At 50.0% G+C, this 22,850-nt stretch overlaps 7 protein-coding genes across 7 annotated transcripts; 3 read left to right on the forward strand and 4 right to left on the reverse strand.

Annotated features, from left to right (window-relative positions):
- Positions 1–278: 278 nt before the first annotated feature.
- Positions 279–630, forward strand: N7518_008349 (uncharacterized protein; the record flags this gene model as incomplete). The annotated part of the gene is made up of 2 exons (XM_057189276.1): positions 279–332; positions 424–630. 2 exons carry the CDS (start codon positions 279–281, stop codon positions 628–630), a joined length of 261 nt encoding a protein of 86 aa, XP_057040979.1.
- Positions 631–6,984: 6,354 nt separating this feature from the next.
- Positions 6,985–10,087, forward strand: N7518_008350 (KilA-N domain-containing protein; the record flags this gene model as incomplete). Its single annotated transcript, XM_057189277.1, has 5 exons — positions 6,985–7,020; positions 7,599–8,301; positions 8,353–8,550; positions 8,611–8,743; positions 8,800–10,087. 5 exons carry the CDS (start codon positions 6,985–6,987, stop codon positions 10,085–10,087), a joined length of 2,358 nt encoding a protein of 785 aa, XP_057040980.1.
- Positions 10,088–11,378: 1,291 nt separating this feature from the next.
- Positions 11,379–12,446, forward strand: N7518_008351 (uncharacterized protein; the record flags this gene model as incomplete). The annotated part of the gene is made up of 2 exons (XM_057189278.1): positions 11,379–12,253; positions 12,323–12,446. 2 exons carry the CDS (start codon positions 11,379–11,381, stop codon positions 12,444–12,446), a joined length of 999 nt encoding a protein of 332 aa, XP_057040981.1.
- Positions 12,447–13,021: 575 nt separating this feature from the next.
- N7518_008352 (DUF803 domain membrane protein) lies at positions 13,022–15,556 on the reverse strand (the record flags this gene model as incomplete). The annotated part of the gene is made up of 2 exons (XM_057189279.1): positions 13,022–14,743; positions 14,798–15,556. 2 exons carry the CDS (start codon positions 15,554–15,556, stop codon positions 13,022–13,024), a joined length of 2,481 nt encoding a protein of 826 aa, XP_057040982.1.
- A 984-nt stretch (positions 15,557–16,540) lies between these two features.
- Positions 16,541–18,537, reverse strand: N7518_008353 (putative Patatin-like serine hydrolase; the record flags this gene model as incomplete). Its single annotated transcript, XM_057189280.1, has 3 exons — positions 16,541–17,780; positions 17,833–18,418; positions 18,471–18,537. 3 exons carry the CDS (start codon positions 18,535–18,537, stop codon positions 16,541–16,543), a joined length of 1,893 nt encoding a protein of 630 aa, XP_057040983.1.
- Positions 18,538–19,353: 816 nt separating this feature from the next.
- N7518_008354 (MOSC domain protein) lies at positions 19,354–20,703 on the reverse strand (the record flags this gene model as incomplete). The annotated part of the gene is made up of 3 exons (XM_057189281.1): positions 19,354–19,376; positions 19,442–20,633; positions 20,689–20,703. 3 exons carry the CDS (start codon positions 20,701–20,703, stop codon positions 19,354–19,356), a joined length of 1,230 nt encoding a protein of 409 aa, XP_057040984.1.
- A 272-nt stretch (positions 20,704–20,975) lies between these two features.
- On the reverse strand, positions 20,976–22,794 carry N7518_008355 (serine hydroxymethyltransferase; the record flags this gene model as incomplete). The annotated part of the gene is made up of 5 exons (XM_057189282.1): positions 20,976–22,120; positions 22,175–22,312; positions 22,372–22,465; positions 22,527–22,583; positions 22,642–22,794. The coding sequence occupies 5 exons, from the start codon at positions 22,792–22,794 to the stop codon at positions 20,976–20,978; spliced, it is 1,587 nt and encodes a 528-aa protein (XP_057040985.1).
- Positions 22,795–22,850: the final 56 nt, after the last annotated feature.

The following is a 22,850-nucleotide window of genomic DNA, read 5'->3' on the forward strand; positions in this document are numbered from 1 at the left end:
GAAGATCTTCTATGTCTTCTAGAGCAAGAAAAAAAAAGAAAGAGCTACGGGACCCAATACCGATATCTGATAAATTCCTTTTGATAGAAGCTTAAGGCTCAACCGCGCACAGCTTGACTTATATATCGTATTGAGGCAATACAGATATGATCCCGGCGATCTATCAGCAGGAACCGTAGCATCCCTACATGAACAACGGAAGACAGCATACTGCACCAACCACGCCTTCTAGAAGCGCGTTCAGGTCTACGGAGTACATAGCACAGAACACTGCAGAAATGCCCGTCCCCTCGAATCGACGCACCGACACTATCAGCATTGATCCGCTGTGCGTAAGCGATTGCATTATCACCGCAACAACCCCTATCAGATCGAGATCGATACTGCATAAGCATAAAACAAGGCTTCTACCAACCCTCCCAGCAAAAGGTCGAGACCAAATCTTTCAAACTTATTCCCACATTTTTCCCACGGGAAACAATCGGTCTACGAATACAAGCAGCAACAATCCAATTCCCAATCAAGGGATATACCAACCTCCCACCGCCAATACCAGCTCCCACAAACACGAACTATCCCTTGACAGACACGAGAGACTTGCAGTCGATGCAGGTCCTCAACCAGCGGTGAATACGTACCTCTACGAAGTCGTAAGGTCTGAACACCCAGGTAAGAACCTTAGAAGTTTCCTGCAAGCGAACTGCCAACCCCATGCCCAATTCATCCCCACCCCCCAGATATTCCTCAACCCGTACCAACCAGAGCAAATTTCCCTTTCTTCCAAAAAAAAAAAAAAAAAAGCAAAATACGAAACAAATTCAACAAATCTCAGACACACCCAAGACACGATATGCAACATCCACCCACACCACCCTCATATGTGCTCTATGAACAATATCAATGGCAGATATGCTTCGAGAATGTGGAAACCCCCACGCGCGCCAGCCTCCGATCTGGACATGATTCACACCCACCCATTCATAGTAGTCAGGCTAGGCTCTAGTGACTATGTACATCATTTCATGCACAGCAACCCAGTCCGTGGGTGGCTTACACTTGCACTTGCTTTTAGCCGCCTGCGCTGGCACTTGGCAGCTAGCTTGTCACTCTGGCTCTGCTTCATCGTACATGATACTTACAGCTTGGGCTGCACGCTGCATGGTATTTGCATTCTTCGATCGACTAGCGACGCCTGCCCGGGGAGATAGAAGCGTGGACGGCGCGTGTTTTGGTGTCAGATGCACAGTACATACTATAAAATGTGAGCTGAGACAGCAAAGAGACGGTGAGCGGTCTTCTCATTCCTCTTTTGGGCTTATTTGGATTTTTGCTCTGGCTCTTGCCTTCTGTCTATTGGGATTAGGCCTGGTGTTCTAGTCCGGGGTCTCCCTGTTCTAGGCTTAGCGTAATTATTGCATTATCATTGTCATTATCAGGGATGACACAGCAACCTAGGGAAGAATTGCTTATTTTGAATACAGTGCTAGTATCACATGGACTGTGTAGAATGGTTCACGATCTATGATTATGCTTATGTCTCCTTTGACATGTACAAAGGGCTGAAATGTTGGGGTAGTGCAGAAGCTGGTAAGACTCCCTTTCTGAACAGGTGAATCTAAGTGTTGTTGTACATTTTGTACAACATAGTAAACAAGTTCATATCTCACAAGAGTGGCATATTTTGACTATGTCGTACATCGAAGTTCACTTCATGTTTTATGTTTCCTTATCTGCCCTCTGACGTTGCGCCGATCGGCCAAAAATAGCCCGATATCGGCGAGGTTGAGGATATTTCCCGTTTGGAAAAAGTTCACATCTTGAATCTTTGATATTTGTCTCACCTACACGGCGTACTTCGTACTCTATAGGGGATAATAAGCCATACAAAAAGCAGACAACGGTCGACATACATCCAACATTAGGCCTCCACAGCAGCGGGTCACTGCATACCAGATGGAGCTACTCCGTACGGACTATGAGATAATGCTCTGTGCCACGTCTGCACGCAAGGGGGGCAACTGGCGGTGAATCCACACGATCTAGCCCTGCCTACGTGGTTATTGCCGTAGCCAGTCATTGTTGGGTCGGGTCATCGATCGGCGGGCTGCTGGTACGTGAAGCCAATCATTGGCGCCGCTGGCTTGGATGGGGTTTTAGTCTCGTTACACATTTGGCCCGAGCCATCCTGGCTATTTCGGAGATATGAGGGATTCCAGGTTATATTGTTCTGGACTACCACCATGGTCACGGGAGAAAAAAAGCGAATAAATGACTCGAAAATACCGGCGCTTGTCAACGGTTACGGCGGTTGACTTATTCAAGAACTTTGGATTTTCTTCTGGATTAGACGATTCCACTCAGGGGTTATGATCCCTAAATGGTACAACGTACAAAATCCCTAATCCACGGCGATTTTCTAGTCGATTATTGTTAGGCCTATCTCTCCTCCCCCCTCTTTTGCGACACAAGAAGCGCTAGAGTGCAAAGGCAAGATGAACGTGCAGTCGATCTCTTGGCTCCACGGGACAATGCAATGCGAGGTTAAATCCAAGGTTGCACGGCCCCAGCCTAGTTCCATCACGCCAGATCCTGGCTTCGTGGTGCATTGTTATTCGCGCGAGGGAAGTTGGTGGCGTTCTGGCTTCAGGAAATTACTCCAGTCACATGAAAAGCAGAGTCACAATTCAAATATTGTTTCAGGGTTGTATATGTACCTCACTATCATGTCCACGCCTATACCTACTTGGGCAAGTACCTCTGGTTACCGTGGACCTATAGCAGACGGGGCTACGGAGTATACGGAGGCTATCTCGGTCGATTCGCCTTTTAATTTGCCCCATCCTGTACAACACATCAATAGTCTGCAGGGAACATCCCTGTAAGTCATCGGCTCTCGGTCAAATCTTCCTCGTGTCCGAGTCTCCCGCTATACAATCGTACTCCGTAATTATGCTGTACCACACATGCCTCTCAAAGGCCTTGTACCCATTGTGTGTGTCCCCGATCATCAGTCTGATGGCCTTATCGGGCATTAACGTCTGCCCAGACGGCTCCGGGCATATTCTGCCTCTTTTGATGTGTGAGGTACGGAGTATAGCATGGGAAAACATGGCAGCCCCTGAAATATCATAGACCGGAAGGGCAGAAGAGGAATAAAAAAGCCCCGTATATAAACATGACAATAGTGCACATTAAAGAAAAAAAGAATATTTAAATTCTACAAAGTCTTTGGTCCGTTTTCACGAAAAAAGCCTGAAATCTGCACGGACAAGAGTCTGCAGGGTAACTCGCTGCAAGGTACGGACGAACCCGTCGATCGACGCGAGATTGACGGCGTAAACAGTGAAGTGGAGGATCTAGCTATGGGAGAGTTTATGGATAAATGCTAATAATGTTGGAAGGATTCTCTAGTTTCCGTATGTGACCTCTAACCCTAGAGATGATCCACCAGTGTTGATAGTCGGAAACCCCCGGAGGGACGATCAGTGGAAAAGAATGGACACATGGATTATATTTTATATGCGAGTATTTGCTGTCTACTCTATAGGGTACTCCGTAAAGGATTGACATTATATCTCAAATACTACTAAGTGTACCTATCATAAGAACTGATCATCTCCTTACATTTTCGGCTCAACGGTCCCATACGATGCATCACAGCCGAATTGCGGAGTTGCCGTTCCAATAGTGGATCTCATTTGAGCTGATTTTGATTAATTCGTCTCTCCATTTTTTCCATTCCTGTCGGGGAGAGACTGACAGAATAATAACAGAAGGGCTAAGAAAAGAAGCAAAGTCATGAATAAGTGGTCCACTCTAGCCTCCTTTCAATACCATTGATCATTCAGCCCTCAAATCCTCCGGCACGGAAGGCTATTTCCTTTTCCAGTAAAGATATGTGTCGATTCAGGCGGATCCCTCCCCCATGCTGCCCCCCTAAACTACTGTATGCTGTATGTGCAGCGGGTATCGGGCCGTCGATAGCGAGCTGCAGTGCAGGGATCTGTCAGTATTGGCCCCTCTCTCTTTCTCTGTAAATTTCCCGGAGCTCTCTGGGCCTAGTGTGCTAGGCTGGTTAGTACCTGCTTCCGTGTATGTCATAACGTCTGCAAGAAAATCGGTATTCCTACCCGTTTGAAGGTTATGCCTTGAAATATATCCAAGCAAGAATATCTACTCCGTAAACTGGTCTAGAGTTAGGCCCGTATTTTCCCGGCCCCATGTTCACCGACCTCTCAAGGGTCTGTGTGGCGGGACATCATCGGCGCCACTTGCAGAACCCGCTAGAGAATGCAAAGTACAAAATAATTTGATATTTGGAAATCATATTCCGATCATGATCTCCCCGAAATCTCAGAAATTAACCATTGAATCTAGGTCCATGTATAGTGGTCAATGCATATTAGGGTAGGACTGAAAAAATAGCAACCGGGCGAATCCCTAGCTGTCACTTTTATTTTATTTTTTCTTATTTTTTTTTGGGAAAGCGTGGGAATTGACATCTGTCAACCCAGAGCCGAGACTATCAGGTTAGAAATCAAGTCCGTGAATAGTTTAGTCTATTAGTTTCTATTAGTGGAGAATAAGTACCGTCCAAGTAATAAATGAAAATAAAAAGGCCAAAACGCAAGGGGACTTTGGCCTCTCTGGACGAAATTAGCGGTGAACTGGGGTCGAGTTGGCTTGATGTTCAGCGTCTCTCTGGTCTTCCCCCCTTACTGGGATCTGGCTCTAGGCTTTTCGGTTTTTGTTGGAAAAATGTAAGGAAAAATAAATTCGATCAAAACAAATATGTTATTTGCTATTATTTTACTTAGAACTATTATCCGGCTATACTATTAGGAACATAATTATTCATGTGTACATAGATAGGCTTATGAATCATTCCAGACTCAATACGATCTCCCGATAACCTTGGAAGAGAGAAAGAAAGAGTTGGATACATCATCACGAGGTCTCTCAGTTGACATTGTGATGCTACGTGTGAACGTCCTATTTCAATTCGGGCTGAAATTGGGTGGTTGGACAGATTCTGGACTCAATCCGATTCTTTTTTTGTTCTATTATCTATTATCTATTTCCTATTTGCCTTTGACCTTCTATTTCTAATTTCCCAATTCCCATTTCTCTTCAACCGGGGATCGCCTGCAGTTTCGGTAAACGCCTAGCCTCTGACTGGTCTTCGTGGTACTTGGCAGGGATTGGGAAGAGAGAACAGACCCTTGATTGACTTCAAGCCACCCGTGTTTCGTGGTTCCTTCTGAGCCACTGATTCTCCCCTCTGCATCCCTGGGGGTGTGACGTGCTTCTTTCCTCTTTGTCTCTCCACTGTTACTCACGGCCCGTCTTAACGCCTAGATCGTCCCGAACCATAAAAAGAAGAACACAACCAAGGCCTTGGTATTATATTGTGCTTGGCTTAGGAATTGTAATAGTATTGTAGTGGGCCAAATCAGCTACAACCACACATGGCCTTTGACCGGACTTGACCCGGGGCGATCGACCACCTCTAACCGTGACATATCCGAGGGGGGGAGGCCCGGGCGATTTCCGGTGAAGGGTTTTGTGGGACTGAATTTAACCGTTTCTTTAAGATGGACCTTGCAGGTATTAGCCTGTATTATCTGTACCCCAAATAGAGGGGAAATGGTGCAAGCGCTGGCTCCAGAAGCGGGAGAGTGCAATCCGCAATCGACGGTGCAGCCGCCGCGCATTACCGGGTCTTTCTTTTTTTACCTTCCCCTCTCTGCAGCGGCCGACAGATGTCTTGCACGATGAAAGAGCAGTCGGGACGAGACTTCAATTTGTATCATCGGTATGCACGATATAGTACCGATGTGCGACTACCAGATGTAGTAGGATGAAGTGGACGGTGGTATCTCAACCGTGGTTTCAGCCATTAACCTCCAGACTAAACCGTGGGATGTATTCCCCCCGTTCCTACTCCCCGGTCGACCGCCCATGGTTCACTGAGTGGGACCCGCGCGCGTGGAGACGAACCGTCTCAAGGTGCTATTTCTGAGGTGTTATTTATTGGATGAGAGGAACCATTTAGGGCTTTTTTTGGTTGTGTATAGAGGGTATGGTTTATCTCGTCCGTCTATTGTTCTATCCTGCAGTCCCCAGCAATAGTAGAGTCTAGAGTAACCCTCTCAAGAAAAGCAATAAATTAATTGAATCTGATCGGTGACTCCACTAAGGGAATCAACTCCCAGATCCAGCGGGCCTATCCCGGCCGATCGTGTTGATTTATCTGCCTGTCACACAGACCAGGATCCTCTGGGAGGATTTCTCTTGGACTTGTCCCTGCAGTCTAGGTATGGTCCGAATCGGGAAATGCTCGTTAATACTGGTCCGTTCAGAATGGGAATGATTGACCTCGCCGCTTAACGCTTGCTGATCACGGTCCTTACTTGGTGGCGTCGAAAATAATGGAATAATTCCAAAAAAGAAAATCGGATAATCACGAAAAAAAGAGAAAAAGAGAAAAGCGAAAAGAAAGAAAAGAAAAAGAAAAACAGCAGATATCGAGTCTAGAGGATGATCTAAACGCACGGTTCTGGTAGTCCTCTCTCTCTCTCTCTCCACCGGGTCCACTGTGATTGATTCGATGGCCTCTCTCTCTCTCCTCGCTTTCCGTTTTTCTCTTCTTCGTCTCTCCCTCAAAAGACGGGGCAAGCCGGGATTTCTGCAGACAACATTCTTCTCTTTCTTCTCTTGGGCCTGCCTTAGTCAGCTTCTTCTTATCCTCCACTGATCGACTTTCCCGCTGCGGCTCAGCGTCATTTTGCTTCACCTCTTTTCCCCTCTCTTAACCGCTGGGCTAAGTTTCACTGTACGATTTCCTGCTTGCATTTTCCCCATTGCCCGCCCTTTTGCCCTTGATTTCTATTTTTACTTGCTATATATCTGTTTGGCCTGTTTTGTTTCTCTTTCCTTTTTTTTTTTTCTTTTTCAAACGCCATCTATCCAGCCTGCATAGGGATGCGTTTGCTGCACCACCCCAGCCTCCACCTTTCTGTACGTCGAACGCACTTCTTCTCTTCTCAACCCCCCCATCCCTCGACTGTCTAAGACTTTGAACTCTCTCTCCCCCTACCTTTATCTGGCTTCGGCCTTATTTTATCATCCAATGCGCTCCAATTTGAGAGTTTTTTCTTCTATGACATGATTCCCTGCATGACCTTGAAACGACCTCCAAACTTACGCTTTTCTGTCTAGTTCCACTGAAGCTTCCGCCCGAACTTTGATGTGTTCGATTGATGATTGTTAATGATTCTGATGACCATTGTGCTTCTCGCTGAATTCTGCTTTTCAAGAAAAAGTCCTTATTGCGCTTCTGTCTAGGCTTCCCGAGTCTTTACAAAAGGTTTACGACTTACTACGAAGCTTCACTACGAATATTGGACGTGCATTGCCTGCATCTTGCATCATTTGCTATAAAAATTCTTTATTTTTTGGGACGTTTGATCCTGAAAGCCCGTTGAATATTGCGTTTGCAACTCGTTCTCTTTTATCATTTTTATTTTTATTTCCCCTTCGTGCAACGTTCGCAAGCTCCTGTGGTCTTCCAACGATTCTGCGGCCTATATTGATAGCACGCCGGACGACATTTACGACGTCCGCTGCTCGCTTCATCCCTCCATTTTTCTAAACCGTTTATCCGTGCAACCGAAAAGCTGGAGCTGCCATCGATCTCGCAGGTCCATACCCGCGGTCCTGCTGACATCCCCTGGTACAACCATCACGCGGCGGAACGACCGTTATTGCCCGGCGACAAACTCCCCGCTCTCAGCCTGCCAACAGCCACCCAGGGCCTCTCTCGGACCGCCTATCACGATTCGTCCGCGACCAATTCCACCACCTCTAGCGCTCGCACGAGTCTGTCTGGTGCCTCTGTGCCTACCAACGAACCCAGGAGCCCGTCCTCTGCGGACCTGTCTGGGAACCAGGGCCGGCTTTCATTAGATTCATCCGCAACCGAATACAGTCTCCCACATTCGGTCAACGAAGGGTACTATCCCAGTCCAGCTTCCCTCGGCAGCATGAACCAGACCCAGCCGTACATGGATGTCCACTCGCACATGTCCTCTGCTCAGCCCTACGCCCCTCAAGGCGCAACCGCAGGGGCCATGTCCCACTATCAGTACCACGGGCAACCCCCGGTGATGCAGCCCGCGTCTTCTTACGCCCCGGCTGCTTACCCCCAATATGGGTACGCCCCGGGCGTTTCTTCACCCGCGGGACACCCGCCAGCCTCGATGGGTGGCCAGATGCAGACCCAATTGCTGCCCTTACCTGGTAAGCTCCAAAGCCAGAGTGGGATGGAAGATTATTCTGATCGTTATCAAGTGAGCAATCACCCCGTGGCACCTCCGAGTGGCTATGCAAACACTACTGGTGCTCCGCTACAAGGGTTTGTCTTTGATGGTACTGGGCAAGTTGCTCCTCCGGGAGCGAAGCCGCGAGTGACAGCAACATTATGGGAAGATGAGGGAAGTCTCTGCTACCAGGTTGAAGCAAAGGGAGTGTGCGTGGCTCGACGAGAGGGTAATTTGATTCCGTTGGAAGGTCAATCAAAGATATTTTTTGCTAACGTTTCTCCCGCAGATAACCACATGGTCAATGGCACAAAGCTGCTAAATGTAGCTGGCATGACCCGCGGTCGACGTGATGGAATCCTCAAAAGCGAGAAGCTCCGTCATGTTGTGAAAATCGGACCGATGCATTTGAAAGGTGTCTGGTATGTATTTTGACCCCGGAGAGCATGCGCAACATCGGCTAACTTTTATTCTTCAGGATCCCATTTGAGCGTGCTCTAGAATTTGCCAACAAGGAGAAGATCACTGATCTCCTATACCCACTCTTCGTGCATAATATTGGTGGTCTTCTATACCACCCGGCTAACCAGACTCGGACAAATATGGTGGTGCAGGAGTCCCAGCAGCGACGTTTGGAAGGCCCACCTCCGGGTCCCCAGCGTACGCCATCTGGATCTCAGCAAACCCCGATTCACCATCACCACCCCTCCCTGCAGACCCCCATGTCTTCTCACATGTCCCAAGGTCCAATAAACGGCCAGCCCGGCTCCAGACCAAATCTCGAGCGTGCCAACACATTCCCCACACCGCCAGCTAGCGCATCCAGCCTGATGGGCGTCAACCATCAAGGTTCATATGAATGGGGCGGACAAGTGCCACATACACAGCCCCTGTCCATCGACACCACGCTGAGCAATCAGCGCTCAATGCCAACCACCCCCGCAACCACCCCACCGGGCAACAACATGCAAGGCTTGCCAGCTTACCAAAGCCAAGGCTACGACAGCTCCAAGCCCTACTACTCTGCGGCACCACAAACTCACGCCCAATACGCGCCGCACACCCCATTGACCCAATCAGGGATGTCCAACTACGGCCAACCCCTGCCCGGCGGGTACATGAAAAGCGAGATGGCGCCACCAAACCCACGGCCTGGCGCCTCAGAGCCTGAAACCTCTGAGCGCGACTCAAACCGCTACAGCCAGAGCAATGGACCCGGTGAGACTGTCGCCGAGCATGACCAGGAGTACATGCAAGATCCCAACGCCGGCTACAACTCCAACCGCGGCTCCTACACCTACACCACAAACCCCTCCGTCGGCTCCCTGACCGGCGAGCACTCCCAGCTCACCCCGGAGATGACCAGCTCCCCGAGCCAGCAGAACGGCTCCGGCCGCATGACTCCGCGCACGGGAGCCGGCCCCCCTCCTCACTGGGCTTCGGGCTACAACACCCCTCCTCGTCCCGCCGCCACTACCCTGTACAACGCTGTCAGCGATACTCGCGGTACCCCAGCCACCGGTGCTTCGGACCCTTACTCCATGGCCTCGACCACGGCCCCGGTCTACGCATCTGGAAATGGCTCGCTGAGTGCGGGCAGCAAGCGCATGCGCGAGGACGACGATATCCGCCCCGAGAGTACTGCTGAGTATGAGACCTCAAAGCGCCGCAAGACGATCACCGATTCTACCCTCGGAGGTCCGGTCGGTGGCCCGCCTATTCTTCAGCCGATGAAGCCTAGTGGGGTCATGGCTCGTCACCGCTGAGGGCGTGCAATCAATTGTGGCTTCTAGCTGGCTTTGAGCTTGTGGTTTTTTGTTCCGGTTCTCTTCGGGTTTTGTTTGGCTCTTGCTGGATTATTCTTTTTTTTTACTGATGGTTAATTTCTCGGTCGGAGTTTGTTTTTCACGATAGACTACGCATGCACAACCCGCATGGCGCGCCGCGGTCTTGTCTGTGTCTCACCACGAATACGTGGATATCGGCAGACCCGGCGGTGTCGAAACGAAACGAAGCTCATTTGTCTCTTTGCGTTATTTTTTAGGTTGAAGAAACCTTGGCTTTTTGTTTTGAGAATATCTAACTTGTGTGGGGAAGAGGGGAAGAATTAGGCGCAAGATCTGTTCACGGTCCAACATTAGCGAAGCATTTCTTGATACTTCCGTGGTTGAAAGACTTGTCACTTGTTGAAGACTTGGATAGTGATCGCAAACCTCGATGACTACGATGTGACGAATCTCTTATGAACGAATTTTCTTTGTGTGATGACTTGACCACGACGAGCCATCTTCATTAACGAGTTGTTTTTCTCTTGTTTTCTTTTCTTTTTATCATTGATGCGTGTTCTGGGGTTTGAAAAGGGTATTCTTTGTGGCATGGCATTGGCATTGGTTTTACTCCCCTCTCTACTCTCTGCGCTGCTGTTGCTTCTGCTTCTGCCACTGCCACTCTACTAGAGAGATGATTATCATGGTAATGAACGGTTATGAACTCTGGGTCTGCATGCCTTTAGCGACATACAACGTTGGTTTTGTCCGGTCTAAATGGATTGTTTTTTTCCGACTTCTCTTGCCTTACAGCTTGTAGATGTAATTGTAATTGTAGTCTACTGGGCCTTGCTTCGCTTATTGAGCTGTTGAACTTGACCGTTACGACTTGACGCTATAGATCATCGGGGGCATTCGTAGCTATTAGATGCTTGGGCTTTCTTCATGGCAGCTTCGGTTATCTTACTTCATCCTTGAGACTTGTTCTCAAGCTTCAGCTTAGTGCCAGTGTGTATCTCCAAGGAAACCGTCAGATAGAGTCTATAAATTGTATATGGCTCATTGTACTCGCATACTTCACACCACGTGACTAGATCTACCCTATCTATCCCAAAACAGCAAAATCAAAACATGCGAACCATGGTTCTTTCCGTTTGACGCCACGGCGACTTCTCGCCAAATTTCAACTCAAGCATAACGACATCCCAGAACACCTCATCCCGGCAAACGTCACCCTCAAATATCGAATAGAGACCCTCGCTACAAACCCGCAAAATTGCAAGATCCAACTATGACCAGCGACCGATCAGAACGACCCGCAAAACCACAACCCCCAGGACCCCAAAACCACCTCTATTTCGACTCCTGGCAGTCAGCCTCAACGGGTCACCAGCATGCAGCCGATGGCGGCGGTTTCCTCGGTTCAACATCATGGCGAGATGCGCGCTCGGCGAAATTGACCAGGCAGTATAATAGTGGGGATTGTCTTCCAGGACGGGGAAGGGGATCGGGATCGGGCCTTCGGAATACAGAAACACGAGAGTCAACGCTTGTACCCGGGGTGTTCGATGGGCAATGCGCGCCACACTCGCCGCCCAAAGTCCCTGCTTCCGGTGAGTGGGCTATGGTAGCTGGGGATGTGGCAAAGCGGAATGAACTCGGTGTTCGGGACATCCGGTCGTTTATGGGTGTTAGCAAGAGGAAGGCTGTGGATGAGCTCGAGCAGCATACCGATGTGGAGACGAAGAGGCTTAAGACTGTTGTTGGAGGGGACCGGGGGTTGACTCCAGCTCGAGATGCAAAGGAAATGGAAAAGAGAGAATCTCAAATAGATGGCAACCCCCAACCCGAGTCCCACTCTAGCGCCAGTCTTGACCTAAAATCGACTTCGCGTATCTTCGCCGGTGTTACAGTATTCATCAATGGCTCCACACTTCCTCGAATTTCGGAGTACAAACTCAAACATTTACTAGCGTTGAACGGGGCTAAGACTTCTATTTACATGGCCCGGAAAACGGTGACACATGTTCTCGTCGGACAGCCCAATACCGGGGCTGGGAGTGGAATGGATGTATCTGGTGCAGGGGGAGGCCTTGCGGCAGGCAAGCTCCAGCAGGAAATTGCTCGTGGGGGGTGGAAAGGCGTGAAGGTTGTTAGTGTGGACTGGTATGTACTATCCTGATGCTGTTGATGACCCGCGAGTGACCCTTTCTGATGTTGAACTTTTATCACTAGGGCTCTCGAGAGTATCAAAGCTGGGCGTCGTCTTGCCGAGTCCCGGTTCCCTAGTATGCATGTTGCGGCCAAGGGGCAGCGGAGTGTTGCTGGGATGTTTGGTGCGCAGGAGGCGAAGAAGTGATCTTCTTTTACATGGTTACGGTTGGCATTTAGCGAATTTCTTCTTTTTTGGTTTACATTGCATAGCATATGGCGTTTTGGATAGAGCCATGATTTTCCGTCAATTTCCGGCTTGGGATTATGAGCATTCCAACCACGTGCACCTACGATACCCAATGATCTATGATCACATCGAATCTGATCTGATCGTCATGAATATGAAACATCTGCTTTGAAATTTCTCTCGTTCAATTGACTAATGTGCCACCGTTGCTGATACGACTTATGCAGTACTCTACTCTCGGCTTGACACTTGAGGTTCTCATTTCATTAATATCATGCACCATTATCATAACATCCATTATATACAAGATCACAATCACAATCACCGTACATGTACAGACCGGTTTGAAAAAACCAGGTTCGACCACAGGACAAAAATCAGTTAGAAAACAGAAAAGAAAAGAAATATCAACAAAATCTCTCAATAAACGCCATAGCCATGCAAAATACTATAGGGAAAGAAAACAGGATATGTGCGCCATAAACTGGAATCCAGGATGGCTATATAAGCCAGAAAGATTGCAAGTTTCTCATTCACCTGAACGAACTTCCTCTACCTCCGCGCGTGGCATACGTCTCGCCATCATGGCTGCTGTTTTCAGACATATGCCGACGCCAGCCGCTCTGTTGGCGCGCGAGGTAGCCAAGGGGGTGATCATTGAGGTCTCCCGTTTCGCTAGAGAGGGTTGTTACCATATCTGATTCCGAAGAGACTGATCTCAATGCCGACGAATTAGTTGCGATGGGCATGAGATCGAGGGTGGTGGTGGGTGTGATATCAGGGAGTGGCGGCAAGGGGTTTGGATGGCGGTGGGTAGAGAAGGAGGATTGGGCGGGAGGTGGGGCGTGAGAATGCGCATGAACAGAAGAGGTTGTCCGTGTGCGAGTTCTACTACTGCTCCCCCTCGATGAATGGTGTTTCCATCCCTCTTCTTCATGGGAGAGGGGTTCTGGGGATGAGGTAGTTTGTCGGTTGTGCGGGAGATAGTAGGGGTTGTTGGACTCGGAGTAGTGGTGGTGATTATCCTCATAGGCAGGGAATGCGGCGGTGGACATGTTGCTAGACACGGAGTTGCCGTGTGACCGACCTGCGAACATGGGCTGGGGTTCGTCAAGTTCTGACTCGGCGCTCGACCAGCGGTCTAGCTTTTCGTTCAGGGGCTCTTCCTCTGGTTGAGAACGGCGTGAGTCGCCGTGGACGAGACCGAGTGATTCTTCCTCGGTTGCGTCCTTGCGCAGATCGGGTGCCAGGTGCGTTCGGCGTAGGATGCCACGGGGGGGCGAACCTGGTGTGGGTTTGACGGAAGATTCGCTGTCGGTCTTCATACGGCCCATCATGTTGTTGAAAGAGAATTGGCGGCGGGTAGTGGTGGCAAGAGGTTCCGGTGCTAGTGATTCGGGCTTTTCGTCTGCCCATGATATAGACCGCGGCGTATCGCTACGTGGACGGTTTGCGTTGAATACAGCCTCCACACCTCCAGCCATACCGGCACCATGGTATTCGGTGTCAACATTGCCACTTTGGTGTGCCATGTCTGTCATTCCCATCGATTGTGTGTTGGCGTTAGAACCTTTCTCGTCTTCTGTATTTACAGGCTTCCATTGGGAATGATGAAGCACGCTAGTTGCCCGAGATCGAATGTTATCCATAAAAGAATGACCGCTTTGCTTGGTGTTAGGTCGGTGGTCGTCCTCATGCTCCGCAGCGGGCAATCGGGACATGCCCCACGGGGGATGTTGTTGTTTGACCGAGGGTGTTCGCGGAGTGATTGGTCGTGACATAGTCGGTCCCTCGCCAATAACAGTCTTGCGCCGGCGTAGGCCATCCCATTCAATTATCTCATTCTCGCCTGGCACTGTCAGGGTATCTTCATGCTTATCATGAAAGAAACGGCGGGCTTCATCCGATTCCATAGTGCGGCGAGCAGTTGAAATGCGACGAATGATAGAGGCCGCACCGCGAATGGAGTCCGCTTTGGGCTCAAATTCGGGCTCTTCTACCTCGGCAACCTCCCGAATCTGATCTAGATCACCCTTGAAAATAGCAGCATCAGGAACGTCCTTAGCGGACTTGGATAGCTGCAGCAATACCACACCGGCACAAATTTGTAAGAACCCAATGATCACAGTTGCAATCTGGATTCCCGTGCCCTTGAAGCCCTGGAACAAAATGGCGGAAGTAATAATGGTAGCGCTAGTGAATAGCACATAGTAAGTCGGAGTGACCAGAGCGGCATTGAAAAGATTCAGCGCTTTCTGTATAGCTGGGTTAGTACACAGCCATGAGACACGAGAAGAGTGAAGACATACATTGAGATAAATAATCTCAGTAAGCAGTGTCCCAATAACAAACACAAATAAGACATAGAGGAACCAATGCTTGAACTGCTCCTCGCCATTAATCTGAGCAAGAATAGCAGACCCCAAGCCCTGGGTAGCCACAACACTCAACCCACCAATCATGCTGCAAATACCGATATAAACAAACATGCTCGACTTTCCATAGCGTGGACCAACCCAAAGAGCCGTAAAAGCAGCCCCAATAATTATCAAGCCAGCATAGACCAGAAAGCCAGGCTGAATAACAAAATGCTGCATGCCCTGAATATCCTTGACGGAGGACTGCTCAGGCGCATTCATAGCAATCGTCACGGATCCAATGATGCAACAGAAACAGCCAACCTTCCCCACGAAACTAAGCCGTTCCTTGAGGAAAATCGCCGACAGAATCGTTGTAATCACAACCGAGAGCGCACCAAGCGGCGTAACCAAAATCGCATCGACGAACGCATACGCCACAAAATTGCAGATCTCTCCAACAATCATCAGCGTCATGCCAGTCCACCACCAGAAATTCTTCAGATATCCATATCCTTCGCCGGCCTCCTCATTGTACTTCACGTTCGCCTTCAACAGCCCGATTTTCTTTACCACGAACGAGATACCGATGAAGACGCCCGATGCGACAGCCAGCGATACACCGACGGCCTTGTACACTGGTGGGCGGCCTGAAGATTCTGCGCGCGCGAGCAGGTTGTTTGCATGTGATAAGGCGGAATTGGGATCCATGATTGTGGAGGCTGGAGATTAAAACCACACTGACCAGCAGTGGGAGGAGACGGGGACAGAGAGTCGTCCGAAGACGAGACCCAGCGACTATTTGAAACACTTAGTGCTGCCGCGATATCGATAAAGACTGGGCGTATCGCCGGGGCGACTATCAACGAGGGACGTCAACAACGATTCCGAGTCGCGGGATCGCAACGACCTTTGTAATAGGGGAATAACTGCGATTTAGAACGGCGATCTGGAATGCTTCTGGAAAATGTCCACGAGGGAAGGAAAAAGGTGGGATTCCGCAAGGGGGAACTTCAGCCGTTGGCGCTATGACTCTAGCACTTGACAAAGTTCGGATTTTGAGGGTATCAAGAAAGTAGAATCTATTTCAGACAAAGAATCAGAGAATCAGAGAAGAATGGAGAAAAAAATTACATTAAAGAAAATAATAAAGAAAAGGGGAAGGGGAAGAGGAGAGGGAAAGGGATCGAGATGGCTGGGGCTGTGTGGGGAAAGGAGGTACCGGTACTTCTGGCGACGAGGCTTGTGCTGCGATCGGCAGGTACCGGTACCTTTGGACGTCGGCTTATATTGCTTGCAGTAGTTTATGGAGTCCTCTGAACAATATACGCTAGTATATACATTATTAACGGACAAGTCACTTGTACCTATATCGTAGTGGATGTCTATGTAGATGAGAGTGCCATGCTGGTTCTTTTTCCCCTCACAGGTATACAGACTATCAATTCCCACATTTGAATCTTCATAAATGTCATCATTCATTATGCCCGAGCGAGGCCAGCACTGGCCATCTTTCGCAGTGGGTCAACTAAAATAAAAACCCCATAAATAGAATTACATGCCCCCAGACGCCCTCTCAGCCTTAATCAACCGTCTCAACAGAGGGGTATTCAGCAGGAAAGACACAAAAACAACGTAATGCACATGTAAAGAATTGAAAAAAAAGGTATCGAGATGAAAGCAGGTGAGAAGGGATCACCGCACGTGGTAGCTGGGCTTGCGTTGCCGGTTCACCGTTGGTGGTGGCTCATCAACTGGGTAGGGAGGTCGGACTTTAATATTCGAGGTAGAGGTAGAGAAAGGTGCTTGGGAGAATAGCGGCGCGGGCATAGACACGCCGCCGCCGTCTTCTTGAGCTGGGTATGGGATAGGCGTCTTCGGCGGCACCGGTGGTGCCATGCCATTGAAGGTTGTAGAATAATCATCACTGTGGGAGGGCAAGCTCTGTTGTTGCGAGCTTGGTCGGCTTGAAAGCTCGTGGCTTCGACGATAATCACTGCCAGATTGCCGAGGCGAGGAAATAGATATATTATCCTGAGGTGCTGGGTGAGCCGGGAGCGTGCTATCCGTTGGTGATGTAGTCACTACAGTTGGAATGGGTGGCGGCGCTTGTGAAGGTGTAGGGTGATGTGCGCGGTTAAGAAACTCCGCAGGTAGCTCCGCAGGTAGTTCGACAGCGAAGTGCGCAGGGGGCGGAACATGTGATTGAATGGGAGGAGAAAAAGAAAGCTCTTCAGTCTCAAGATCAAAAGATAAGTCGTCGCGATCCCCGCCAGCTGCGGCGTGGCTTGCCAGACGGCGGTTCATCCGATCGATCTTAGCAAATCTCACACCTGCATCTAAAATCATCTTCTTGACTTCGGGCCTGGCCAGATACTGTCGTGTATTGGTGCTGATATCGGCTAGCCGGTTCCATTCGTTCATACCAAACTCGCCAACGCCAACCTCGACGTTGAGGCGGAAATAATTGTCTTTGCTGACATTGCGTTTGGCGAGACGGTCTCGAATCATATCGTTGTGGATTCCCTCGCAGCCCTCAATCTTCGTCATTAGTCGACGCCGCGCTTCAGCAAATGTGCCCAACGAGTCGCCGAAGAAATCCTCCCACCATTCATGTTGTCGGTTATTGGTACCAGGTGGGCGCTTTCCAGTCCCCACGCTGATAAAGACCCCAACTTCCCGACCTGGCCACTCATTCATGACAGCTTCGTCAAGTACCTGCGGTGCGGGGTTGAATGTGCCATGACCCTCGTCAATAAAATGATTTTGACCAATCTGGATAGGTTTGAAAGCAAGCCCTGTCGCGGATGTCGCGCGTCCCGCTTGCCAGATAGTGCAGTCAAATTCAGGCGGAGGTTCTCTGCGGGAGTCGTATGATCGGAGAAGGACAGCCGATCCTTTGCGCGGGGTGCCCTTGTACATAGCAGTGACCGCGCTATATTTCATATTAGTACCAGCGACACATGTCTTCGCATTGTAGAACTCACGTTTTCGTCCGATTTTCTCGATTATCATAGAGCAGTGCGTCTGGATTACCCCAACGCAACCCATTAAGAAAAACGGAGCCTCTTTGGCTTGTCGGGGACATTGGATGCGAAGCAGCAGCGGTGCTGAAACTGGCCCGACTGATAGAGCGTTGCGGAATAGAGGCTGGGCTGTATGGTAAGCTTGCCATAGAAGCCATAGAATCATGATTCGGCCCATTCCCCGTGTCATTTCCCTCCGCCTCGAACACGGTATGTTCCCGCACACATTCGCGGATCGCCTCCTCGAGCTTCGAGGCCTTGAACAAAGTCGAGCGGTAGGGAATACCAGCGATGGTTTTGTCGGTCTCAAATACTTTGCGGGTCATACGCACATATACCTCCTTGCAAGTCTCGAGATCCAGGCGGAGGCGACCGAGCATCAGCGCAATCAAGCCGCCAGTGCCGGTACCTGCAATCAAGTCGAAGTGATCGCAAGGTTTGGGAATCTGGTCGCGACGCGGAGGCTTGCCTTCGCATTCAACATAAGTACGGTACATGAGTTCCTGAAGGAGAATAAGCATGGAGTAGCCACGAACACCACCGCCATCTGTTCAGGTCAGCTGAGTCTGATGTACGCCGTGAAGAGAGATAATACTAACCTAGCGACAGAATCCGCAGCGGAGGACCCTTGGTGGTGTCCTTGCGGCGCAGATTGGCTGGATCCATGGGGATTATAACAATTATGTTTTGGAACGATTGCGATCGCTTTTTTTTTCTGCTGCGCCAGCTTACCCGCGGCGGGGCTCGGCGATGCCTTCCTCAACTATGCACCGGATCGCGGGATAATTGGCGTTTTGGAAAGAGGTAGAAGCGTGAGGTAGAAGCGCGGGGTAGAAGCGTCACGCAGGTGAAACACACAAGTCGAATGCAGCTCCGGTTGGGTGCGTGACAGGTCAATGTGAGAGTCGCAATTTAAAGTGGACTCCAAATAGGCAGCGGCGTATGCGTGATGATTGGAGGGGCTTGAGCCACAGTCCCTGAATAGTTCGGTAAGGCTGGACTAGCTTGACCACAACGCAATGTATAAGATGAGTCGCACAAGTCACTGAATAGAATCGGCAAATGAAGAAGAAACGGGAGTTCAAAGTTATTGCAAGTTATTCTTAGAAACCGAATCCAAGTCCACATTTAGTTGCTTTTCCATGGACCAAGACAGTCAGGTGACTAATTGGGGCAACCGGTGGCGGTGCCCGGCTATGATGTAATTGTGGCTGTGTGTTTATCCCCCAATTAAATTGATTTCTTATGCTTCTCACTCGGGACTCACCTCACCTACGATGTAGTTTGATGCATAAGAATATAAAAAGAGTCTGGATTGTTTCATCATCAAGCGTTGGACAAGTCAGAGGATAAAGAAAGGCCCGAAATCTGTATACATAGTGCAATTCCAACCTCCACCATGACGTCAATTCCCCGGATATCCATCTACACAATACCGAGATGTCCGTATCGATGTACAACCGAAAGAGAAATGTACTATTTTCAATTTGTCAGGCCAGGCCAATCTACAGAACCCAGTAAATCAGCGTTCACTCTCATAATTTGCTTGGAAAAAAGCAGAAACACTCACCAGTAATAGACCTCCTAGTTCCCTTCTCGGCAACCGTAACCTCATCCCCAACCCTCAGAATGATCCCCTTGCCCTTTGGCTCCAAGAAAGCATACCTACCAAAGACGGGACTAAACTTCGCCCCAGAATCTACCCTGCGATCCTTCATCAACTTCTTAAGCACAGCACCAGACTCACCAGTCCCCATCTTCCCAGTCTCGTAATCAACATTAAGGCTTTGACAGCGTACACAATTCCCCGTTAGCAACATCCTAGTCGCCCCACGCCCTGATCCAGCGCCTACGGTCAGCGCACGCCAAAAGTCCTCTTCGAAAGCCTCCGCAGCCCCCGAAACAACGATATTAGGCCGGAACTTCGTGCGGTCCATAATTTCCCCGTCCGGCAGCCGCGCTGAGACATTATCCACGGATGTCTCGGAAACGACCAGATAAGGGGCGCAGTCAGCGAAGGTAATGCGGTTCTCGTGCTGTGCATGCAGAGTGCAGAAGTGATGTAGCACTAGCACCACCACACTAGCAGTGAAAAGGAGCGTGGGCGTCAGACTGCGAGCTGTTTGGGGAGTTGTCCCGTCGCGAACGAGAGTACCGCTCTGAAGGAGGATGTTGATCGCGGATGCTACAATGAGAATCGGGAGAAACCGTTCCCATTTCCTGTCGGGTCTGGTTAGACTTTCGCGTATTGTGCCCAGCGCCGTCTTTTTGTCTTGCTGTGCTGGCGCGAGTGTGCCAAGCACCTCTCTCGAATGTGATCCAATGTAGGCTAAAACTACGGGGTACCCGAAGCAGGCGCTAAACCAGTCGTTATACTCTGCGCCCATGTTGTATCCTGTTGTTGGGCTCTGGTGCATTACGACCTTGACAGGGCTGAGCCTTCTCGGATTGGGATGGAGTGGGATTTCCAGTCGGGTGATTTCGCGGGGTTTGGGAGCTGAGTCCGACAGAGGAGGGTGGTATGTTATAATTAGTTTCCCGCTGTCCTTTTCTGTCTGTGGATACTCGATATCGGTGTGGAAGAGGGCCATCTCTGGGAAGTGCGGGATATGCATGTTTTTCAAGGCTGTGGTGCCGGAGCCATCCTTGGTTGGGATGACTTTGAGGAGCATGAAGTGGCGGTCATATTGAAAGCCGCGTGCCGTTAACAATCCCTCTGTGATTGTTGTTGGTCGGAGGGATTTAATCGGGTAGACATAGAGCTGACAATGGGTTAGTATTTTGATTTCCGTCTTCAACGTAATTCCGTGTTCTTACCTGGCTGACTTTCATGATTGTAGGTGGGAAGTCTTGCTGTGGATGAAAAAATAAAGAGCAATATATCATACCCCGATGCAGTAGAAAATAAAATGATGACACCGTTCCCCGGTTTCCGTCTCGAATTAGACTTTGCGGAGTAAAATCCACACTATATTCCACCAGGAAATTGATTCTTACACTTGTTCATTTCTAGTCTTAAATGAAATAAAAAGTCTTCAATCATATTCGTTTCGAAATCATGCAAGGAGATATACAGAGGGAATCAAAAAAAAGAAAACGTCCGTCTACCGGTCATCAGCCCACGGCAAGCTAAAGGTACCAACCCAGTCCTCGACCTCTTGACGAAGAACAACAATCTCCGAGATCTCCTCACCCCCACCCACGTACTCCAAGAAGGCCTTAACAGTATTAGGGTTCTTGACACCGCGGGACTGAGCTGACTCACGGGCAGCCTTGTCCAACTTCTGGGTGATGGTTACCGCGCGATCGACGATATCGGCGACGCGGGTGAAGTCCTCGGGTTGGAAGCCACGGGAGGTCATGGCTGGGGTTCCCAGACGCAGACCGCCGGGCTTGAGGGCGGACTTGTCACCGGGCACTGTGTTCTTATTACTGGCGACACCGCACAACTCGAGAACGCGCTCGACGCGAGCACCGTCCACACCGCGGTTCTTCAGGTCCAGCAGCACCAAGTGGTTATCGGTGCCACCGGACACAATGTTGTAGCCGAGTCCACCGTTGCTGGTAGAATCACCTAGGCGATCGGCTAGAGCAGAGGCATTAAGAAGCACTGTCTGTTGGTAGGCCTTGAAGTCGGGCGTCTGAGCCTGCTTGAGGGCCACGGCCAACGCGGTGATAGTGTGATTGTGAGGGCCACCCTGGTGGCCCGGGAAGACGGATGCGTTGATGGGGTTCTCGAGATCGTACATGATGGGGTTGCCCTTCTTGTCGGTGCTGCGCACGCCTTTGCGGTAGAATATCATGGCGCCACGCGGGCCACGCAGAGACTTGTGGGTAGTAGTCGTCACGACATCTGAGTAGGGGAAGGGAGATGGGAGCACGTCGGCAGCCACAAGACCCGAGATATGGGCCATATCGGATAGCAAGTAGGCGCCCACGGAGTCGGCGATCGCGCGCATGCGTGAGTAGTCAATCAAACGGCTGTAGGCTGAAGTACCCGCAATAATCAGCTTGGGCCGGTATAGGGTGGCCGACTTCTCCAATGCATCGTAGTCGATCAGGCCAGTCGACTCATCGAGGCGGTAGGGGAAGGTCTCGAAGTATTTGGAGATAGCAGAGATCTTCTTGGTAGGAGTCTGATAACCGTGGGACAGGTGGCCACCGTGGGGAAGGTCTAAGCCCATGAGACGGTCGTGGGTGTTGAGGAGGGCGGAGTAGGCCATGAGATTAGCGGGTGAGCCGGACAAAGCTGGAATGAGTTAGTCTTCGCATATTTAATTATATCACGTCAACTGGTTCATACGTTGAACGTTCACTCCCCATTCCTCCGGGTTCAGACGGAAGGTTTCGAGGGCACGCTGCTGGCATAACCGCTCGGAGGCATCAATAAATTCGTTTCCTCCATAGTACCGGGCACCGGGGTATCCCTCGGAATATTTGTCTAAATTGCGGTTAGGATAGTCTGTCGAGCAAGCAGAGGCGGCCACCCGGAGTACGTACTTTGCATAATACTGCCAAGGGCATCGAGAACAGCTTGCGATGTGAAATTCTCCGAGGGGATCAAGTTAATGAAGTGCTTTTGACGGTTTTTCTCCTGTGATAGTTTTAGCACTTGGTCGTTCGATTGGTGAGCTCTATATCCAACGATGACGCACCTGCTGTAGGATGTTATAAACGGTGGGGTCGGACTCCTCTAGGGATGCCGCGAGCAGCTATCAAATAGTCAGTCTGCATGTTCCGCTTGCCATTGAATCGATTCTGGCCACCAACCTTGTGCTGCGAATCGCGAGTGGACGACGCTACTCCCCGCGATTGGGGAGCTAATCTGGGCACGATCGAGGCGCGAGCGGAGACAACGGCTGCCCGGGAGCTCCCAAGGGGAAGCAAGCGAGCAGCGGATCTACCACAGCGAGACAAATACATGATGAAGCTGAAGAAGGTCAATTCTCAAGCAGGTATTATGTACTTAGCCGATAGGA

Source organism: Penicillium psychrosexuale (genome assembly GCF_028828465.1).
Source record: "Penicillium psychrosexuale strain IBT 29551 chromosome Unknown utg000004l, whole genome shotgun sequence".
NCBI classification, from domain to species: domain Eukaryota; kingdom Fungi; phylum Ascomycota; class Eurotiomycetes; order Eurotiales; family Aspergillaceae; genus Penicillium; species Penicillium psychrosexuale.